This window comes from Rhyacophila brunnea, unplaced genomic scaffold, assembly GCF_057557595.1.
Source record: "Rhyacophila brunnea isolate RB1 unplaced genomic scaffold, BYU_Rbru_1.0 scaffold_3, whole genome shotgun sequence".
Taxonomy (NCBI): Eukaryota; Metazoa; Arthropoda; class Insecta; order Trichoptera; family Rhyacophilidae; genus Rhyacophila; species Rhyacophila brunnea.
In genome coordinates this window covers 45,734,362-45,755,641 of record NW_028232965.1, presented here as the reverse complement: position 1 = coordinate 45,755,641, position 21,280 = coordinate 45,734,362, and the positions used below count along the sequence as shown (strand labels likewise).

Below are 21,280 nucleotides of genomic sequence, written 5' to 3'. Positions count from 1 at the left end.
AATGAAGGATTCACCTATTAGCTAACTATATTCTTAACCTTTTCATGATTCAGATAGCTTTATTATTCCTGCAAACCAAGGATCAGGAAGTCTAAATTCTTAGCAACCATGTCTATTTATTATACTTATTTATACATATTTATAATATTTATATATATAATATTTCAGCTTGAAATACATATTTATCATCTTATTTATATTAAAGTGCTTTCTTTTTAACAAACCGCATTACTAAATTATAATATTCGATAATTAGTTAACAATAACATAGATCGTCTTCGACAGTTATGCATCTAAATATAGCTTGGAATGAATAAAAATACTCTCACGAGTTGTCCAATTTTGAATCAATCTCTGAAAGAAGACTATAATTTATGAAGATAGGTCACATTATTTTAGTTTTAGAAACATTATTATCTCTATTTAAAAAAACACGGAAGGCAAGTGATGAATTTTGGATTGAATCGAAAAATAAATATTTTTTGCTAATATAAAAACTATCGAAATTAAACGGAGAGTCATAACTGCAAACGGGTATTACTTTGATTTACAAAATCAAATTGAGATGTACAAGAGGCTGATTCGACGACTAACTACTATCACCAAAGGCAATCAGCGTGCGCTGGATGTATTCGAGTGGAAGGTGTTGCGTAGGATATATGGGTCCATACTAGAAGGACAAGGGTGACGTATTCGGCATCACCTGGAGCTATATAATCTCTTCCAAGATGAACATATCTCCGCATTCGTTAAACTTGGTAGACTCTGAGACCGGAAAGTTGGAGGTCGACTGGCAAACCCAGACTCACCATGAACATGGTTAGTGACTGGAGTTTTCCCATTACCCACTCTAACAACCGATCCCAAATATTACAAGTCCATTTAAATTATCGCCAAACTATTATTGCTTATTGAAGCGCCTAGTTTCAAAAGCCCGTAAAACGGTTTTCATAAAATTTTGAGTTAGATATATATTTACAGATATGTTTATGTCCTTTATATGTTGGAAAAAGTTATGGTTTCAACCGTCATAGTTATAGTATAAGTTATAGTTCAAACCGTCAAAATTTATTAGCAAAGATTAGGCTTAATTTCAAAACCCCCTAAAACAGTTGGCATGTGAATTTCAAATCCCCCTAAAATGAATAAGCCAATCAGCGGCTGCTCCGATGGTCATGTGATACGGATTTCAATATGTCTGCCTGAACAAAATTAAAGTGACTTCGTGTTGATCGCTCTGTAGATAAATAGTATTTTTCAATATTTATAATGAATGGTGAACAGATTAATGTGCCGAAATGTAAGCCCAATGAGTCAAGAAAACGTTTACGAAGAAAAGAAACATGGGAAGTTAACATCGAACGTCAAAAACGGTATGTGAATATTGACAATTTCTGCGTGTTATTTGTCCAATAATACATTGGTGTCTCGTCATACTGTCCTTATTGTTGATTATAAAATTACTTGATTTAAAATAATTACTGTTTACCATTGAAAACGTTAAATATCGATCTATTGACTAAATACTTTTTTCAAATATTATAATAATTATGAGGACCGGTTTTACCAACTTATTATTTTCTATACAAATATTTAAAAATGCATAATAACAAAATATAAAGTAGAGACAGCCACTAACTAGAATATAAATAATTATATGTACACTATACCTATACCATTCATCTGATTACGATAACACTTTGGTGAGTTATTGTGTGCACACCTGCCAAGGTTTGTGAATTAGAAAAACCATCTTCTTTATTCGATCTTCTTTTATTCATATGGTTCCTATACCATTCATCCAAGTGCGATGAAACTTTCGTCAGTTGTTGTGCGCACACACGCAAAGATTTTTGAATTAGTGTAACTATCTTCTTCTACTTCATTATATCTTATTTTATTCGTATGGTTCCTATACCATTCATCCGATTGCTACAAAAATTTCGTCAGTTGTTGAAGAAGAAGATGAAGAATATCGTTTTTCTAATTCAGAAACCTTTGTAGGTGTGCACATAGCAACTCACCAAAGTTTCATCGCAATTGGATGAATGGTATAGAAACGCATGCGGGACAAACAAACAAACAAACATTCATTTTCATATATAAGTATAGACTATTGTTCCATTTCATTATTATTTGTAATATTTTTGATTATATATGTATGTATACAATAGTAAATTCTATATCGTTAACAAAATTTATATTGTTAATTTTAGTTACTTCGAATAAATATTTTTTTATTTTGTACAAAACATATTCATTTTTTCTCCAAGAAATATAACCACATGACGCCTTTTGCAATTTCCTCATGCGCCATTGCTATAATGTAAGTTTCATAACCCCCTAAAATCATACATGTTAATTTCAAAAGCCCCTTAAACGGTAGTTGAGTTTCAAAGTAACTAAAATGAAAATCATTTGATTTTTAATATATTCTCTCAGTAAAATATGCAAAAAGTAAGTAAAGGATACTAAATATTATACTCATTATAGTGTATAAATCAAATAATAAATACCTAAAGATCACGCATTCAATAGATATGACCTTTTCTCATTTTTCTCAGAACTCTCGAAAGTCGTTTTAGGGGCTTTTGAAACTAGACGCTTCAATGTGTAATATAAACCAACTGAAAGATCAATAGAACTCAGCCGATATTTTCGTCTATGATACATCTAAAAACTTTAGTAGCAGTCAGGTTCTTTGGTAAAAGGTATATTTCGATTCTATTATGAATGCATTTTACGATAATCAAGTATGAAAGTGCATTTCAATACACCGTGGTAATGATTGCATCTAAAATATTTGATTGTAATAGAAACATAAAAATATGTAGGTACCTACACTTTCACACGGAAAATGTTTATAGATACGATTAAAGAAATAAAACTGTCGAAAAGACTATTTGAGTTTAAACAGTTCATTTTTACTTGACAAACAATAGCTTTTTGTCAGAATATAAATTATATAAATCATATATGTAATATAATATAGTATCAGAGTTTCTTTTCAGCCATGCATTTGTGCATCTGCACACAAGTTTTTAAGGGAGTGAATATGAGAAATATTGTCTGTCGCACATATTATGTCAACTAAGTTAAAATATTAAATACTTACCTATATGTATTTTTATATAAAGCCCTATTTGTACAGTCATTGCTATCAATGCCAGCATTTAGAAAGTTTTCGTGTGTACGTAACTCTATGCGATAGTGCTCATAGAACGCGTCGAGCGGGCGAAGTCGGCGAATGCAGTGTTTATTCATAACCATAATCACACGTCTCCTCCCGCGCATTACCCTTCACCTATGTAATAAGCGGCCCAAGCAGCACAAAATAATTATTTTTACAGTGTCTCGCATAACAAAGCAATAAAAATATTATATTATTTCGGGGCTTGTCATTAATATTTACGACGACATTATTCAACCAGCGAAATATAGGACACGGAACAATGACTTCTCTGTAATTAAATAATTGCTTTTCGCCCGTCGAACGACGACGCCACGAGCAGCGTAATTTTGGTAGCCGTGTTCAATGAATGGACTTCTTTGTATTTTCATTAAATCGTATCGCCGAGAAGCGAAAAACGGTGACTCATGCGGCAGGTGGGGCGCAAGGCATCGTTAAGTCCAGTGGGCGCTGGCGTATTTGATTACGTTGTATTTTTGATGATTTACGCGCCACTTGTAGAAATTTTGCGCGAGCGCCGCACTCGCTGCGTCAATGGGCTTTATGCCTATCAGGTATGACATTTTAACTTCGGCATTGTTTTGTCTGTCGAATTATCGCACAAGTGGACAGTTTTTTTTACAGTGGACATCCAGGGATTCAGGTGCATAAAGCGACACAAAGTTTAGGGAGCGATCATTGTTTCTTATAGTTTTGGACGTTGAAAATGATCCTAAATTTCTAAACACTAGTCGAGTAGCGAGTCTCAAAAATATTGTATACCTACTAGCCGATTATTTAGAGTCTATCTGAATAAAAATATTTGTTTTATATTAATAATAGTGGTATCAATACGTAATAATACATTAATAGTAAAATTGTTGCAATAAACACATGCTAAAATATGTGCTGCGTTGTATATGTATGCGTTCAAAAGCTGTAATAATCTGTATGTCATTATCATGTATTTTTAATAGAAAATCATGACGTTCATCGGAAAATTATCGTAACAAATCGGTAGGTTAGTTGAATTACAATTTTGAGTATTTTCATTATTAATTTAAAAAAAAATAATTAAAAAGTAGATCAGATCAAAAGAGTTTTTTTTAGTTTTTCGCCGTTAAATCATAATATTTAATTTGAATGATTATGATTATGATTTTTTTGTTCAGGTGTTTGTTACATTTGTTTTAAAAACTAAGTAATTCCGGCTATTTTCTTAATTCTATAATATTATTCTAAGTTGACGTGTGTTAATGTAATATTCATCAGTAGTATTAACATATTATTAGTCCTGTAAGCATAACTGATAAATACATACGTATATAATATTATAATAATTTATTCACATAACCAAAGTCATGGACCCCACATCCTAAAGTGGGCCCATAGGCCAGGATCTTTATACCTATCGCAAAGCTTAAAGGCAGTGTGATACTTAAGTAGCGTTTTCCAAATGGTGTTCGAGGTAAAATGAATGGTATTCATTGTATGTTAAGCAATTTTTTGTATTTTTTAATACATCCACTTGAATTATGGTTAATTGTCGGGTTAGGAATAATTGTATTTATGCACGATAATTAAAAATTACATCCAATAATTTATATTTCAAAACGTTAATTCTCTCGAAGTAAAAAGCACGGCAGACAACTTTTTTTACTATTGGAGCAAATTTGTAATTTGTGTTTATCTCACTTATCTGATTGACCTGCCACGTCGCTTCCCGTGAGTCTGAGCCCCTAGGCTAGAGCCCTGGCTGCTCCTCCCTTGTAGGAGCCATGGCCTAGGTACTTGCAGGAGATGATGCATTTTCAATCCGTTGACGATACTCGTCCTTAATAACTATTATTTATTTTACAGAATGTGTTGAACGCCCCTGGTTCTATAAATAAATACTAAATATCATTTATTTTTAACTCTCTATTACAAGGTACATAATTTATCTAAATAAAACAATGGCCTTAAATAATATAACGCCGGGATATTATCCAAACGGAAGTGTAAAGATAAAAATGTAGCGACAAAACTTCAACGGTTCAGTCCGACAGATCCACGAAGCATACAGTTTTCGTGTCAGTGTGCCGATCCAAGTCATTGAAGCATCCCAAACAGATCTGAATCACGTTTTAAATACACTCCCGAAATAATGCGATTAGTTTCGAACAGTTTATGTTGTTGATTGTTCTAATTTTTGGATGGGAAGTTTTATTGTCACTGAAATAGCTACGCGACTTATTCGCTGAACAAACAATATCAGTATCAGGAAAAAGTTCAATGAAATTTTACTAGTAAAGATAATTGATTCCGTTAAATTTCAGTAAAAATTTATGTAATTAGATTACATAAAAGGGTGAAGTCAATGACGTTAAAGAAAAATATTTTTTATGCATTATTTAGTAGATAGAGCTTTTTTAATGTATTGTCAAAGTGAGCTGAAAAAGATAACCTACTAAGACAACTAAATTATAAAAAATATGGTGTTTGTGTCAAACTACAGTATAAGTTAAATTTTAATTAAAATAAGCTTTATAAACTTTTTAGGGGTGAAATTACGCAGGTTATTATGACATTGTTTGTTAAAAAAATCGATTTTCAATATTGTTTTACTGATTAAAATTTACTACACGTCAAAAATAATGAGTTGGGAATACGTTTTTGCGTAGCTATGCGTTTATTTTAGTTTTATGTGTGTACAATCATATCTAACAGGATTATTTAATATTGAGATATTTAAAAAAAGTGCTCTCTTGTGAAATTAATGTTTTTGACATACTATTAAATAGATTTACCCGTACACCACAAAAATTATCTGCTATCTGCAAAATTATCATTTAAAAATGAAAATGCTTTTAATTACAGTCAACTCAATTTTGGAAATCACTCCAATTGTAAGAATTTTCATTTATTATACACGACATATAAATGTGCAATTAAAGTATACTGATGGTATATTATTGAAAGTCCAAAGACATTGAAATTTAATAGAATCAAAATGGGGGCTCTACTGTAGATACATAGCAAATATCCAAGATTGAGGTCGCCACGCACTCGAGTGTGCTTTGAATCAGCTTACAGGGACTTTTTTATGAAACGTGCCCATGGGAGAGAGGACCACGGTGAGCTAACAAAAATAAATGATACTAATTAATACATATTGTATAGTACAAAAAAACACAGCCAAAACAATACGGAAGTACAAAAATATGTGAAGAGATCTTCTCATCCGGAATACGATACCACGAAATTTTAAAACGCAACAAAATTGTCCTTTATGGCGACCAGGTCGGATGGCCCAATGGACCCAACAGCTGTTTAGATCGACTTGAGCATCTCACACTGTGCATGCGAGTACTTCATGTCAGTTGCAACTATCGTGTGACAATTTAGAAGCCGATAAACTTTTTTGATCCACGCATGCATGGCATTATTTGCAGCAATAGTGTGTATTTTAAACTATCGCGATAATAACTACTGTTTACACGTTAAAGTACTGGCTGTGTCGCCAATCTCATTCTTCAAGAGTAAGCGTGACGCGATATTGTCACTGTATCATACATTTGACAGGTCGTGAAAATCGGTTCACCTCGAAATGAATCTGCGCGGCGTAGTTAGTTTTTTTTCTGACAGGTTTGCCAGTATCGTTCTACTGCGCAGACGCAGATATTGCACTGTCTTATTGTCACGTGAAATTTCAGAAGCTTCTGACCTTTTTTGATTCATGCATGTAATCTTGCGACTTTACACGTGCATTCTTTTGTTATGGATACTACGTACTGTCAGCAGTAAATCCATGCACATGTAAACCGGATATTACGCGGTAATGCGTGTTTACAGTTGCATTTTATTGTTTTGGTCGCGACAATACGTATTACCGTCAGTAAATCCATGCACATGTAAACTGGCTATTATTATGCTATGATACTGACCGATTTTATTGAGACTTTGAAAAAATGCTTTTACGACATCTTCTTCTATCTCATATTTTAATTCTCTTACAACCTATATTATTGTAATTGTTACTTACAACGATCGCTTTAAAATACGTATAAGAGTTACTTCCGCTTGTTTTGTTATTTTTCTGACTGCGAAAAATGTACGATTTAATTTTTAATCATAAATGTTATTTTAAGTATGTAGAACAAATTTTTTGTACATTGTTCAGTCAACATACTTGGACTGATGACATTTCTCTATAACGCTCTAGTTGCTATCCACTCAAAATAAACATCCGTATTTCAATACTAATATCATAAATTCATCAACCATAAAAACGTAATGTGTTTTTCGTAACAACAAAGACAAGGTTATTAGTATTTTAGGATGTTTGTCAATAGCTTTGTCACTGTTCGTGATTTTTCAAAACTGTGATGAAGTAAGCGTTCATAAACTTTATAATATACCATTCTATTTTTTGTTTCACCAACTAAATGGTGGAATAAAAAAAACAAAATATAAAATAGAGCTACATAATATAAGATTATGCGTGTATTAAGTAAAAGAAAGAGTCGATAAAGGGTAGAGTATTATATGAAAATGAAGCTGAAAGACTAATAGTATTTAAAATATCTGAAAATCATTCTGCCATATGTCATATGTATAGATATAGTAAAGAAACCAATCTGGGTGATTCTATACAAAAATGTCACTAAATAAAATAATTTAAGCCAAGGAGGATCCTAAGAATCGATAATTTTGAACACATTGCACTACCCGCTATTTTTATTTTTTTTAATAGGACGTACCATTCTACGACCATGCCGATGGCATGGTACAATTATTGCATTTTCAATCAATCCCTGATTCGGTCTTGGTTTTATTGAAGAACTCTGAACAATTTTTGGTACGTTAAAGAAAAAAAATTAAAACCTCAATAAAAAAAATTGACCATTAATATCGCCTGGCAACATCGACACTATATATCTTTGTGACCCCTACAACCTATCCCAATTGTTAGAATACGTTCCGCATATTATGTATACAAAAAATCTATGGGATCCTGGACTATTAGCGATATGTAAACTTCACACTATTGTCGCCTACGTTAACGTATTTTACTACAACATTTATTCAAACTGCTAGTTACAAAAAATATTAAATGTGCAGATATTGCTAAGATAAACTCTGAAACTTGAACTCGTTATGAATGTATAGTATTAATTGATTAATAACTACACAGGAACATCAAACATTTCGACATATTGTACTCAAATCAAAAAGTTGATACATATTAGTATACGAATGTAGCTACACATATATATATTATTATTATTATTATAATGTCATAACTCATGTAAAAGGATATACTGAGTTATTTATTGATTTTATAATGGTATTAGTAGAACTTCTTTTCTTTTTCAAATTCGTTTATGTTTTTTTTGTTATTTTCTTTTTTCTTGTAGCAAATTATTGAAATCGAGAATATCGAAAACTCTCATTATTCGAAAATTATATTTTTTCATTATTTCTCGATCACAACATATATGTATTAAATATGACGTAACTTAATAAACCCAATCATCGTTCATTTGAATATTAATTTGAGCACTCAAAAATCGCGTACGTCAGAGACTCCAAAAATTGCGGTATATTTCCATGCGCCAACTATTTACGCATATGTAAAAAGTTTTCTAAAAAAGCTAAAATACTAAAAGAAACAGGCGTTCTTGATACCACTCTTTGAAATAAGGTGTTAAAAACACAATACAAATTTATTGATAAAATATGTAGATACCATAGTTTAAACTTTAATTTATTAGTTTGAAATTTGGTTTAATTACAATATATCTTTAAATCACCAGTTAACGGAACGTACAAACTTAGAAAGGAAAATTTCTACCTCTAGATACATTATTTCTGTTTAGGATGGTAATCAAATTTAGTAAGTACTATATTTTTCCTACATTTTCGTTAGTTCATTTTTCCTAAGCATATTTCAAGCATTACGCAGTTTTGTAAAATAAAAAAAGTCTAAAATATTTGGTTTAATAATATTAATTAATAATAGTGGCAAGATTGACTGATGCTCTTGTAATGACAGCTATGGCTGTTGAAAAACAGCGAATTTGTCGAAGCTGTACTTTTTTACGCTATTGCACTAGTTCAGAATAATTTACTGTACTTTTTGTCCATCGGACACTGGACCGTGCAGTTACGCCAGATTGTTTTTAAATTATGGACAATGGAGAGAGAGATGAGCACGGCGTCAAAAAGATGTAACTGCTAAGTGATTTACTTCAGCAGTAAATAAACTATTTTTTATAAAACGTCTTTGGCCAAAGAAATTACAATTATCACTGTGATCGCAAATTTGAAATGCTTACTAAACAATTTTATTTTACTAAAACTTGTGTGAGAAATTTATTTTTAAGACGAAGACAAAGAATAAAAATAGTATAATATATGTAATAGTTATCTTCTATGTTATGATAATATTACAATATTATTTAATTGACAAATTGTGTTCCACACCGTTTCGGATTATAGGTTAGAAGGAAATGTGAGGCTCCAAAAGTCGATGGAAAGTTTTGGATACTTTTATCAAAAGAAACAATATGTACATGCCCAATAATTAGACTTTAGATATAAAATAGTAAGTATTTTTCAGTCGATATGATGTAGTAGGATATCGCGACCCGAGAACTACAAGGTTCTAAGTGTCGATTTTTGGCCAAACTAAAGTAATAATGAGGCAGTCTTCCAAGTCATATTATCTACATACTATATCAATATGAGGTCAATATTTCTTATATTTTTTCATTAAACCCCAATACTACCGAGTTCTATGTGCACTTTACAAAATATCTGTGGTACTACAGAGTTCTATCATAATCTAAAAAGATCCGTCGTGCTACAAAGTTCTATCTGCTTTGACATTTCGTGGTTGTGAATACATTTAAAGTTGTTAAAATGGTGTAAATTGCAATATGAAGAGTAAAATCTTGTTGTTTTGTATTTTAAATTTATTATTAAGACTTAATGCAGTGTATTTAACAATAAACCACGAGTATTTACATAAACTACTATAGCTTCGAGATACATAACCTCAAAAAATGTTTCGTGATATTTGATATCAACAGTAAATTGTGAACTCACTAATAGATGAATAATAATATTATGAAACGTAAGTAGGGTTTAATTATATTATCGTTATTTTTTAAATTTTCGTTACAAACGACGTTACAGTTACATATTCATATCATATGTAATGTGTAAATATTGAGAGTATTTTAAGGCTATTTCATTCATTGATTTAATATTTTAGGTTTAAAAGTCTTTCTGGAAGTGATATAAATGTTTGAGATATTTCAAATCTCAGTAGATGAGGTGAAGAAATGATTATGTTGTATTCTAAATCCCTATTCCTGAGAATTCCTACACTATAGAGATTTAGTGTACTAATAATTATACAATATCATTATGATGTTATGATGGAACTGAAAGATATGCCTCTTGCTGGCTTGAAGTTTATTCTAAAACTGAGGCGAATAATTTAATAGAAGAATTTTTACACAACATTCCCTCAGCCATTAGTAACAACAATCTTGTATACACAATTACAATAAATGTATCTGATGTAGATAAAGACAACAAGCTAAATGAAATTGAACAATAAACATTGGGCTTGTTGCATCAACAATAGTTTTGTATTTTTATTAAATTATATTTTCAACATAATTTTCATTTTAAATTGGTATTAAACAAAAATTACAAAAAAATATTTAAGTTTTTCCGAATTTCCCATTTTCCCAACAATTTTCATACATTTTCTCCGGAAAAAATATTATAATAGATAACTTTCAAGAATTTTATTTATTTTAACATGAAAAGTGAAACTATGTGTCCTGAATCACCAGGATTTCCATACAAATTTCAGTTAGAACCTTGTAGTAAAGGCGAGTTGTTTGAGTTTCAGGTGGACAAAGTTCTAACTGAATTTATGATATATAAAATTAACCATTAAAAACTAGTTTTAAAGTAGTTTTATTGATAGTTACAACATTGCAGTACCATTATTGATATATTCAATCAAAAAAATAATTGAAAACATTCACAATTAACAAAATACAAGCGTTCAAAACTTCAACAGCCCATAACTTTTTTGCTGCAGTTGTTCACTTAGAACCCTGTAGTTCTCGGGTCGCGATATGTGTATTCCAAAAGATGTAGAGACATATTTACTAATCTGTATTCTTAGTTCCTAGCCGATAGAAGTTTCTATTCAGTAAATGAGTATATTTATTACCTGATATTAAAACGTAACGAATAAAATTTTGGGGAAACTATGAAAATTCAAGATTATCGAAATATATGATTTTGAATATCATAAAATTACAATATTCATTTTCAAGTCGAAATAATTGATTTTTATCATTTTTTGACGCGTACGTTTGATGGGCATAAATGACATAATAGACATTTTCACTTTACTTGAAAACACCTCAGATATATATCCACTAGAAAAAATCATATTAGAAAAAAATACGAAACTCGACGAGATTTGAACCCGTAGAACCATTGGTGTCGCGCCAATATGTGCATTAACCAACTATGCTACGAGCCTCCTATCTAATTACGGCAATTTAAAACAACTAGTAGATCATACATGAAATGCTTATCAAATTGTGTTATTATTGACTATCGCTTTTTGTGTATTGGGAAAAGTTTTATGTTATTATACAATGTAAATAGTAGATATATATATAAATTGTACCTACTATTTATATAAGTTATTGAAAAAATAAAATGGCTGTTGATAGGTAATATCAATTCTCTTTAACAATGCTTAGAATATCGTGAAAACATTTTTTTTTTTTTATATATTATTGTTAATAATTTTTACTCATTTTTAAAAGAGAAGTTCGTGAAACCTGGTAAAGAAATCCTTGATATAAAATATATTTAAAACATTCATAATTTATTTGATATAAAAACCACAACCTTAAATATTAAATATATTCGACATTGATTTAGAGACAAAAACAAATTTAAACAATTTAAATTTCTACGATACATTTTAAAAGTATCTTGTTTAACTAATAATAATTCTGAGATAGTTATCATACCTATAAAATTATTTGATTTTGGCTAAGCAACTGTCAATTTTATGAATTTTTAGTCCTTACATATAGTTAGTTTTCATGAAAGTTTTTATGTGTATTTTAATAATAAGGTTTACCACAAAATTGGTAAATAAAATATGTAAAATATATTTTTTTACCGGTTTAATTTCTAACGGAAGTTGGATAGCATCAATGGTATGTGCACCTTGAATTCTGGCGCACAGAAAAGGGACGTTATCTACTACGATGATAATAATCAAGGCACATCCGTGGATTTTAAAATATCGTAGGAAGTTTGCATAATCATTATTATGCCATCAGTCAAACTTGAACCTCTGAAGTATGAAGGTCTATTATATTATATTCATCTTTTAACCAAAAAAGCCTTCAAAATATAGTTAACTAGGCTGACATAGTAAAGTTATATTATAATAATATAACACTTGTAGTAGGGTAAAGAAAAAGCATCAATCTCCAAAGCAGTGAGTACCAGCGCATCTATTCTATACACAAGACTTTACGGCAGTTAACTAGGATAAGAAAGTATCGAAATAATAATTCTTATTGTAACAATTATTACAATAAGTTAGCCGTCTGAATTATCAAAACTGTCTATCTCACTCTAAAATTTATCACATCCAAGAGAGGTGTTAAAACATAGCACTTATTGTAACAATTACAACTAACTTATTGTAATTGTTACAATAAGTGCTAATACTTGGATAATTTCCTACCCTAGATTGCGACCGAAAGCAGTCTTGTGTATAGAATAGATGCGCAGGTTTGAATCCCACCGATACTTTATATTTTTACCATACTTTTACCACAGAGTTTAAACGAAATTTGTAGTTTTGGCAATATATTTCAGAATCACGTTTTATAAAAATAAGGTACAATGCTAGTTTATCTTTTTTATCGTTCGTTCTCGGGTGGAGACCATGAAGATTCTGAAAGTGTTTTCAAAATTATGTATGTTCAATAATTAGAATGATCTTGTGAAATATTCGTTGAATAAAAAAAATAGTTAATAATTATTAAAAAATAGTTGAGTAATGAATAAATGAGTTTATTTCATGATAATCTAACGTATAAATAAAAAGTCTTGGGGTTGAATTCTTCGTCTGGAAAATTCACATTTCTTCGGTCTGTTTGGGCGAAAAAATACATTTTTTTTTCTGTAAAATTTTAAGATTCAGTAAAAAGAAACCGGCTGTTTACCTATATTATCACCTGTAACAAAATCGTTATTGCGTTAAGATACGTTATAGTGCGGGTAGATGAAACAGATTGATAATATGGGTTACCGTTTTTTACGGCCCGTTGACCCACTGGCGCTTAAAATTGACAAACATTCTCTTATTCCCGAAAATTCCCCTACGCCAAGGCTAAAAGTAGCTACTCTACTAATAATTGTGATTGTAATGTTTATATTCAAAATTATGCAGTTACACAAATAAATTCATTATTTATTTTAAGTAACTATGGAAGTAGCTAAAAATGAATAATAAATTCTCATACATTTTAAAGAGGTATAATAGTATAACAAACTATGTCGTGTCATTAAAACAGTAGGTATACATATTTTAGTTGATTATATTTATCTCAAAGCAGCACTACATATCAAAGAAAATCCGTGGAGCATATCGGACAGGTGGAAAATAAAATGATTTAGTCGGCGAGGCCCGCTTTACCAGTGACAATAAGCATTGTGTGAAATAACCAAAGGTAAAGTCTATGAAAATGAAGTTTTAAACCAATATAAACAATCGTTCTTGGCAAGATTCGGTTCAGTCGCGAACGGTCAGCGCTCTCTTAAATATCTCGCGACGTCTTCTGGAAGTGCAACAGACCGTCACAATAGTAAAATGTGATTCAGTTTCAACAAACGCATGGAAAAAGAACTAACTGGAATTTATTCGACAAAAACTGTATAAGAAAAGTTGAATTTATTAAAAAAATGAAACATTATGGGTCCTAGTTTTAAAAATTGATTGATTGGTTGTAGTGTTGATATTATGTGATTTATTTAGTGAATGTGAATATTCAAAATGTGGTTTAACTTTAGAAAAGTGTGTGCGCTGTTGCTACTGGCTTCAAGCTCTCTAGCGAATGATGAAAATGATTGGTTAACTAAATCGTGGAGTTCATTTAACCCACCTGGTTCGTCTGATCAAACAACTGACTTTGATAAAGCGTTTAATAATTTTGATGTTGGATTTGACGGTACACCAAATACTGCGAGTAGTAATAAAAAGAACCATATCGTTTTAGTAAATCCATTTGTATCTACGTTTGCTGCTAAATCATATCCAGTGAAATATGTTAAATCACCGAAGCAGTTTAACCAACATCCTCGACCAATAAAAGTGTTTGTAAAGCCTCAAACTAGTCAAAGATACACTCGTCCTGTTTATGCTCCAACATATAATCATAACGGAAATCACGGCGTCACGAATGCACAACGGAAGATTATTGTACAATCACAGAATCCACCCAACCAACAAGGATATTATCAGCAAAATCAACAGTTCAATGGCCAACTGCAGAGTGCACCATATCAATATGGGTTAAATCCTCAACCATTCAAAGGATCTCCACAAATTACACCTAACCAATATGGTCATTATCAACAAAATCAACAGGCCTATAGGACAATACAGAATATCCCCAATCAATATGGCCAGATACGACCAAATCAGCAATTTAACGGTGGTCATATAAATAAAAATCAGTTATTACCGTACGCACAACAAAGTAAATCCTTTCAACCATATAGGGCTGCAAATGCCCATTTAGGACAATACTATAATGATCCTTACTATAAACACGTCAAAGCTGCTGTGGATGGAAATGGACGAAGACCTCAAAATAACGGGGAACCAAAAAGTTTACACCACACTGGTGAAGAATCATCAGACGAAGAACCTGACGAAGAAGGTGAGAGAAAGTTTCATAACAATGAGGAGCAAGAAAATTTTACACCAGAACACGAAGAATACATTCCTCAAAATGCCCCGATATATTATCAGCCGACAGGGAAAAGGGTTATAGATCACAATAGAATACAGAATCAGATAGTATATCCTCGAGTAAATAGTGATAATATTAAAATTCACCCTCATGCTTACGGACCACTCAAAAACCATATTAATTCATTAAAAATAAATCAAGGAAAAACTTTTTCGGATGAAAATAGTGATTATCCTGCATCAAAACCAGCTAGAGATGACGATGATGAAGAACCAGATGGTCATGATATTTTTGATAAACAAAAATCCGATTTTGATTCAGAGAATGCAAATTTTAAAGGAAACTTTAATGGATTTGTTCGTAACCATCACCCAAATGCCCCGCTTAAAGAAAGTCCAAGAGACTATTCCCAAGATGATCACTCCAACTTTAGCGATAATGATGATTTTATACCCGTAAAAATGTATGCTCAAGTACGGAAAACGGAGACCACTAGACATCTTCCGAGAGAAGCTGCCGCAGAAGATGCTGAAACGTATGATGATTTTTTGAACGCTCCACGTTTAAGAGAAGCCATTAAAACTTCCAAAGCACAAACAGTATATTCTGAAGAAGGGTATGAAGATAACGCGTATGATCATGCTGGGCATCTGAAACATGCATCCAATCATCAAAAACATGCCGGTTATCTTAAGGACAAAGAAGCGGCTGCAGGAAGATATAAAGATGGATCAGGATCAAAGTATAAAGATGGCGGAAAAAGTTCTGAAGGACATGATTTATCGAAAGGTAAAAAATGGTCTGTTGATGAAGGCAATCAAGATGAATTTGAAAATGAAGAGAGTTTTGAAAATAAAGAAGGAGCGCATGAATCCAAAACGAATGACTTAGATGAAGCTGGTACGGAGAAAAAAGGTGTTAAAAAGATTTCATTTTTACCAAAATCACAAAAAATAAAAGGAAGCACTAATAAACTGATGATGACGGCAGATATAGAGCAAACAATGGTCAAAGATGCAGATGATGGAGGTATAATGATTAATACTAAAAGTAAACATGTCACAATGAACAACGATCCGATAACAGGTACTACAAAGCCAAAATATGTGCGATTGAGACCAAACTATTATTGGAAGCGGCCGAAGAAAACAGACATTCCTGAAGAAGTGTTCAACAAAACTGGTATTAGTTCCCCTAAAAATAAAACAGAGCTGAAAACAATTTTCAAAGAAAAGTATGCAACGAGCCAACGAAGAATGCGAAGAGATAATAGTTTTCAAGTTCCTTCCCTGAATTTCGATGACGCATTTCTTTCAACTAAAGAAATAAAAGAGATTGCTAGAGAAAAATTGGGAGCTGCACTGGCTGATTTAAGACATGAAAAGTATCCTTATTACAATAAACATAACATTAATAAAAATTCTCCGTTGCGTTATGCTGAGAATATGTCAAATATACCATACAAAACTCACAGAGGTTCGGAATTTTACGATTCAAGATCTAATATTCACTGTGATGAAGTGGTTTCTAATATAGATCCAATACCTGACAGAATAAAAAACAAAATGCCAGATAGTGACATGGAAGAAGATGATGATGAAGAAGAAGAAAATGAAAATGAAAATGAAGGACATGAAAGGAAGAAGAGGTATATTCCAATTAAAATATTGAATCGTCAGAAAAGAGATAACTTTAAACAAAACAGTGAACAACCACGGTTAAGAGGACTGGGTGATAAAATTGATTGCTTTAAAGAAAAATATTTTGGTTCTAATCCGTTAGATAGCCCATTCTTTGACGAAGATGAAATTGATGCTCCTGAACCAATTGATATGCCATCTGACATGTTTACACCTGTCATGAAAACTGCTAATTTAAAAAATCTTAAACCAGTACATGATAAACCAGTATATGAGAAACCAGTACATAATGAACCAGTATATGATAAACCAGTACACGATAAACCAGTATATGATAAACCAGTATATGATGAACCAGTACATGATAAACCAGTATATGATAAACCAGTATATGATAAACAAGTATATGATAAACCAGTATATGATAAACCAGTATATGATAAACCGGTATATGATAAACCAAAGCCATTAGTTTTTAGAGCTCCCATAAAATCTGTGACGAGGCTAGAACCAATTTTAGCATCTGCATCATTTATGAAGCCTATTCCTGTAAAACAAATCATTGTACCAACCACATACAAACCATATTTTAATATTTCGAAAGCAAAGAAAATTCAGAAAATATCTAATCTCCTCACGGGAGAATCAGATAAACATGTTTCTAAATACAGGAAAAATAAATTCGCAGATAATAAAGCACTGTATGGTCAAAGTAATAAAATATCTTTGGCGAATGTAATATTTGACAAGTACACACTTAGTAAAGATCCACAGATGAGGGTTTATGGTGATATTATTGGGACTATTAAAGCCAACTTAAACTCAGAGAGAAATCTAAGTCAGACTACACCAGCTCCAGCTACATTCACTCCATCATTCATACCGATCCATTACGAAACTATTTCAAGGAATAGAGATATTAGCAACATCGAAAAAAGGACACCCCCAGTTATATATCAATCCTTCAAAAGTAAAGAACAAATCAATAATCCTCACACCAGAATAACAAGAAATAACCATTTCCTTTATCAGCCTTATAAAATAATCAGAGGAAACCATATATACACAAAAAAACCAATAAGTCCAATTCTTCGCCCATCACTGAAAAAAATAATGCGACCAAATATCATTGCTCAAGCATCTTCTCCCATTATATCAACCGTTGATTTGAACGGCCAACCGGTGAAAAGGAGTGTCAATATCAAAGTATATAAAGATATTGGAAGAAAAGAAAGACAGATTCCAGATTTTCCAGAAAATGATGACGATGTAGAATCTGATCATACACAAGAAAGTGTAACAGAAGAAACAGAAATAAAGGAAAAGAAATCTTCAAGTAGTGATAAAAATGGACGATTTGATAAAAGAAGACGTGAACCAAGATATGAAGATGATGATGATGACGTACAGTACAAAAATCATAAGAAATTTTATTCCCCCGTTACTGCAAAAACTTCGATATCTCCAGAAGAACTAAATGTTGAATATTTACTTAAGTCAACAGAAGATTCAGACCATATTTTAGATGCATTAAAAAACAGCGAAAATATAAGTACAACCGAGTCGTCACAGAATGTTTTTGTAACTGAAAATATTAAAAGTGAAGAAAATGACAGTAGTATTACTAATAAAACTGTAGAAATTAAAGAAGAAGCCAAAAAAACATTGCAGACGCCACACAGATTCCAAGGGTATCGGGAAGCCAGTCGTTCACAGATATTTGACGTCTCTGCCTTCCTTCCCAAAATATTTGTCGGTGGATATACTCCTGTACACAACTTCAGCAGTAAATATAGTGCAACTGTACAACCAACGCCTGAGGATTACATTCTTGCAATCCCTATAAATAATATAAATGAAACACGCAATGACAATGTTGAGAGTGATGTAACTACTAAGCGGTATAAAAATAGCGAGTCTATCAGACACACTGTAGAAGTACATCCAAGTGCTACAATCGTACCAGAAGTAATTATAACATCTAGAAAACCGCCTTCTTATGTCTCTACGGAATCAATACGAATACATAAGAAAGACGTTGAAAAATCGTCAGAAATAAAATCAACCACGTCAAGACCTTATAGACCAAGAAAACGACAGCGTGTTAGGTTAGCTACAACGACGCGAGTACCCACCACGACATATTCAGATGACGATTATGAATACTATACTACCAAAGCACCTCCTAAAATAAGACTTGCAAGCAAGAGACCAACAACGCCCAGACGTGAAGAGACTACTCCAAGATATATTTCGAAGGTAACAACTGAACCGACGACGACTGAAGAAATCACTGAATATGACACCAAGCACAACACCGAACAGGAAGATTCTAGTTATAATTATGATCAAACAAGCAATAGTGATGACGAATCGACAAGTATAACAGAGAGCCCTGATGAAGATAGTAGCATTTGGAAAAGTACTTCAGAATACCAAAGCCCCACCACGACGTCAACAACAACCGAAAGATATTATGAGAGGACAACTAAGCCAAGACGAATTAAGCGACCACTCGTCAGAAGTAGAGCCCAATTTGATAAAGGAAATGATAATGATGATAAACATGAAGTGGTATCTCACAAACCGAGAATATTAGAAAAAACATCAAAAAAAAGAAAAACAACAGTTATAACTAATTCAAAGCATTATGAAAATAATGGAAACTCAGTTAAAAAGCCCAGGCGAAAACCAAAGACAAATAGAAAGAATACTACTACACCCAGATCATCCTCTGATTATGAAGAACGTACACCACCAGCAGAAAAGCGATCCGACGATGAACAACTAGAAATCAAAGAAACTGGTAGAGTCGTCAAGCCAAAAGAAAAATATAATGAAGATCGTGAATCTGAAAGCTCAGAAGAATTTAATAGTGATGAAAAGGATGATAGTGATGACAAAAAATCAGAAAAACTTAGACAAACACCGATAAATGAAGAGAGTAGATTCGAAGAAGATGTGGAAGAAGAAGAAGTCATACAAGAAAGGCCAACTCCTTCAGACTATTCAAAGAAAGACTTTGACTTCTATCATGACCCCGATTTGGCTAAAAAAGTCAATCGCTTGACGGACAGTAAAAAAGAAGATCAACATCCAGTGCATTCAGATGTTGAAGTGTTCCGAGCTGATTTCAAGACAAATAGAGGGCCGAAGCATGGAGGAAACTATAAGAAAATTCCAACTGTCAAAAAAACACGAAAACGACTTGATGAAGCGGGAGAATTAGATGATCTAAATGTCGGATCAGAGTTAACGGAAGAATCACTCCACGGTGGAAATTATAGAACTGCAAGAGAGGAGGGTCCTGAAGCCATACAAGACCAAGGAATATCCGCCCGCGTACTTAACAGCTTTGCGCGTCTCTTACCAATTATTACAAATACGGAAAAACCTCTGTTTGAGAAAGATCCAGGCAAAAGGCTGTACTTTTTTGCAAAAATTTAAAGATCATATTGTGTAAATTTTATTTTAAGTTTTGATATTGTAAATTAGTTCAAATAACTATTGTTAAGTACTTATACTTATTTTATAATTTTGCTTCATGGCTATCTTTTTCGTTTCATTACTTTAAAACATAACGCCACGACTGTAAACAATTATTGGTCGAGATGCAATATATGAAGCTGATTTTCAATATGTGTTCAGTGCAAGTACCCGATGGGTTGAGCCAAAGGATGCAAATCATTCTTTCTAAAAAAAAGTCTATCACTATAACCTTTACCATATAGAGGTCTGTATGGTCCACTTATGATCAGTTCAGATTAGTCGAGTGGCGAGTAATTTAGTAACTAAACATGTATGAACAGACAAATTTAGTTGAATAATTTAGTAAAATCATTTAGTCGAGTCAATCCATTTTGTTCTATTTTTTCGGTCGAGTAGCGGCCCCCACCACCTCTCACTAAATAGTTAACAAGCCACGAGTCAAGTCTGAACACGTTATCTTCAGTCAAGCTCATTAGTTGTCGTAGAATTTCTTCCTTCTAATATAGCCGTTATAAATGAAGTTATTAACTTATTTATTTTTTGAACATACATAATTTGAAAAAAACTTCTGAGAAATAATAATATATGAAACGTGTTTTTAAATTATGTACGTATGTTCAATAAAAAGAATGTTACATTCTTAAATCTTGTGAATTATTTGTTGAATAGAAAAAATAATACTCAATAATTTTTGTTTTGTTACGCTGTGCTCTGTTCATTTTGACACGTCACTCATTAATGTACTGTGTTCGGACACTTTTCAGTTACTAAATAATTAAGTGGTAACTAAATTACTCGACTAATCCAAACCGGCTTTTAGGGCCGAAAATGTTCACTTCATTTTTCACTTGCTGTAAAATAATTTATGGTAGGATGTGTGTAAGTAATCTTTTTTAAATTTATCAGACATCGTTTATTACAGAAAAAACATAACAATATTAATTATTTATCTC

At 32.0% G+C, this 21,280-nt stretch overlaps 1 protein-coding gene across 1 annotated transcript; it reads left to right on the top strand.

Annotated features, from left to right (window-relative positions):
- The first annotated feature begins 14,021 nt into the window (after positions 1 to 14,021).
- LOC147068426 (uncharacterized) lies at positions 14,022 to 21,014 on the top strand. Its single transcript, XM_085952818.1, has one exon. It carries the CDS (start codon positions 14,277 to 14,279, stop codon positions 20,283 to 20,285), a length of 6,009 nt encoding a protein of 2,002 aa, XP_085808944.1. The 5' UTR covers positions 14,022 to 14,276; the 3' UTR covers positions 20,286 to 21,014.
- Positions 21,015 to 21,280: the final 266 nt, after the last annotated feature.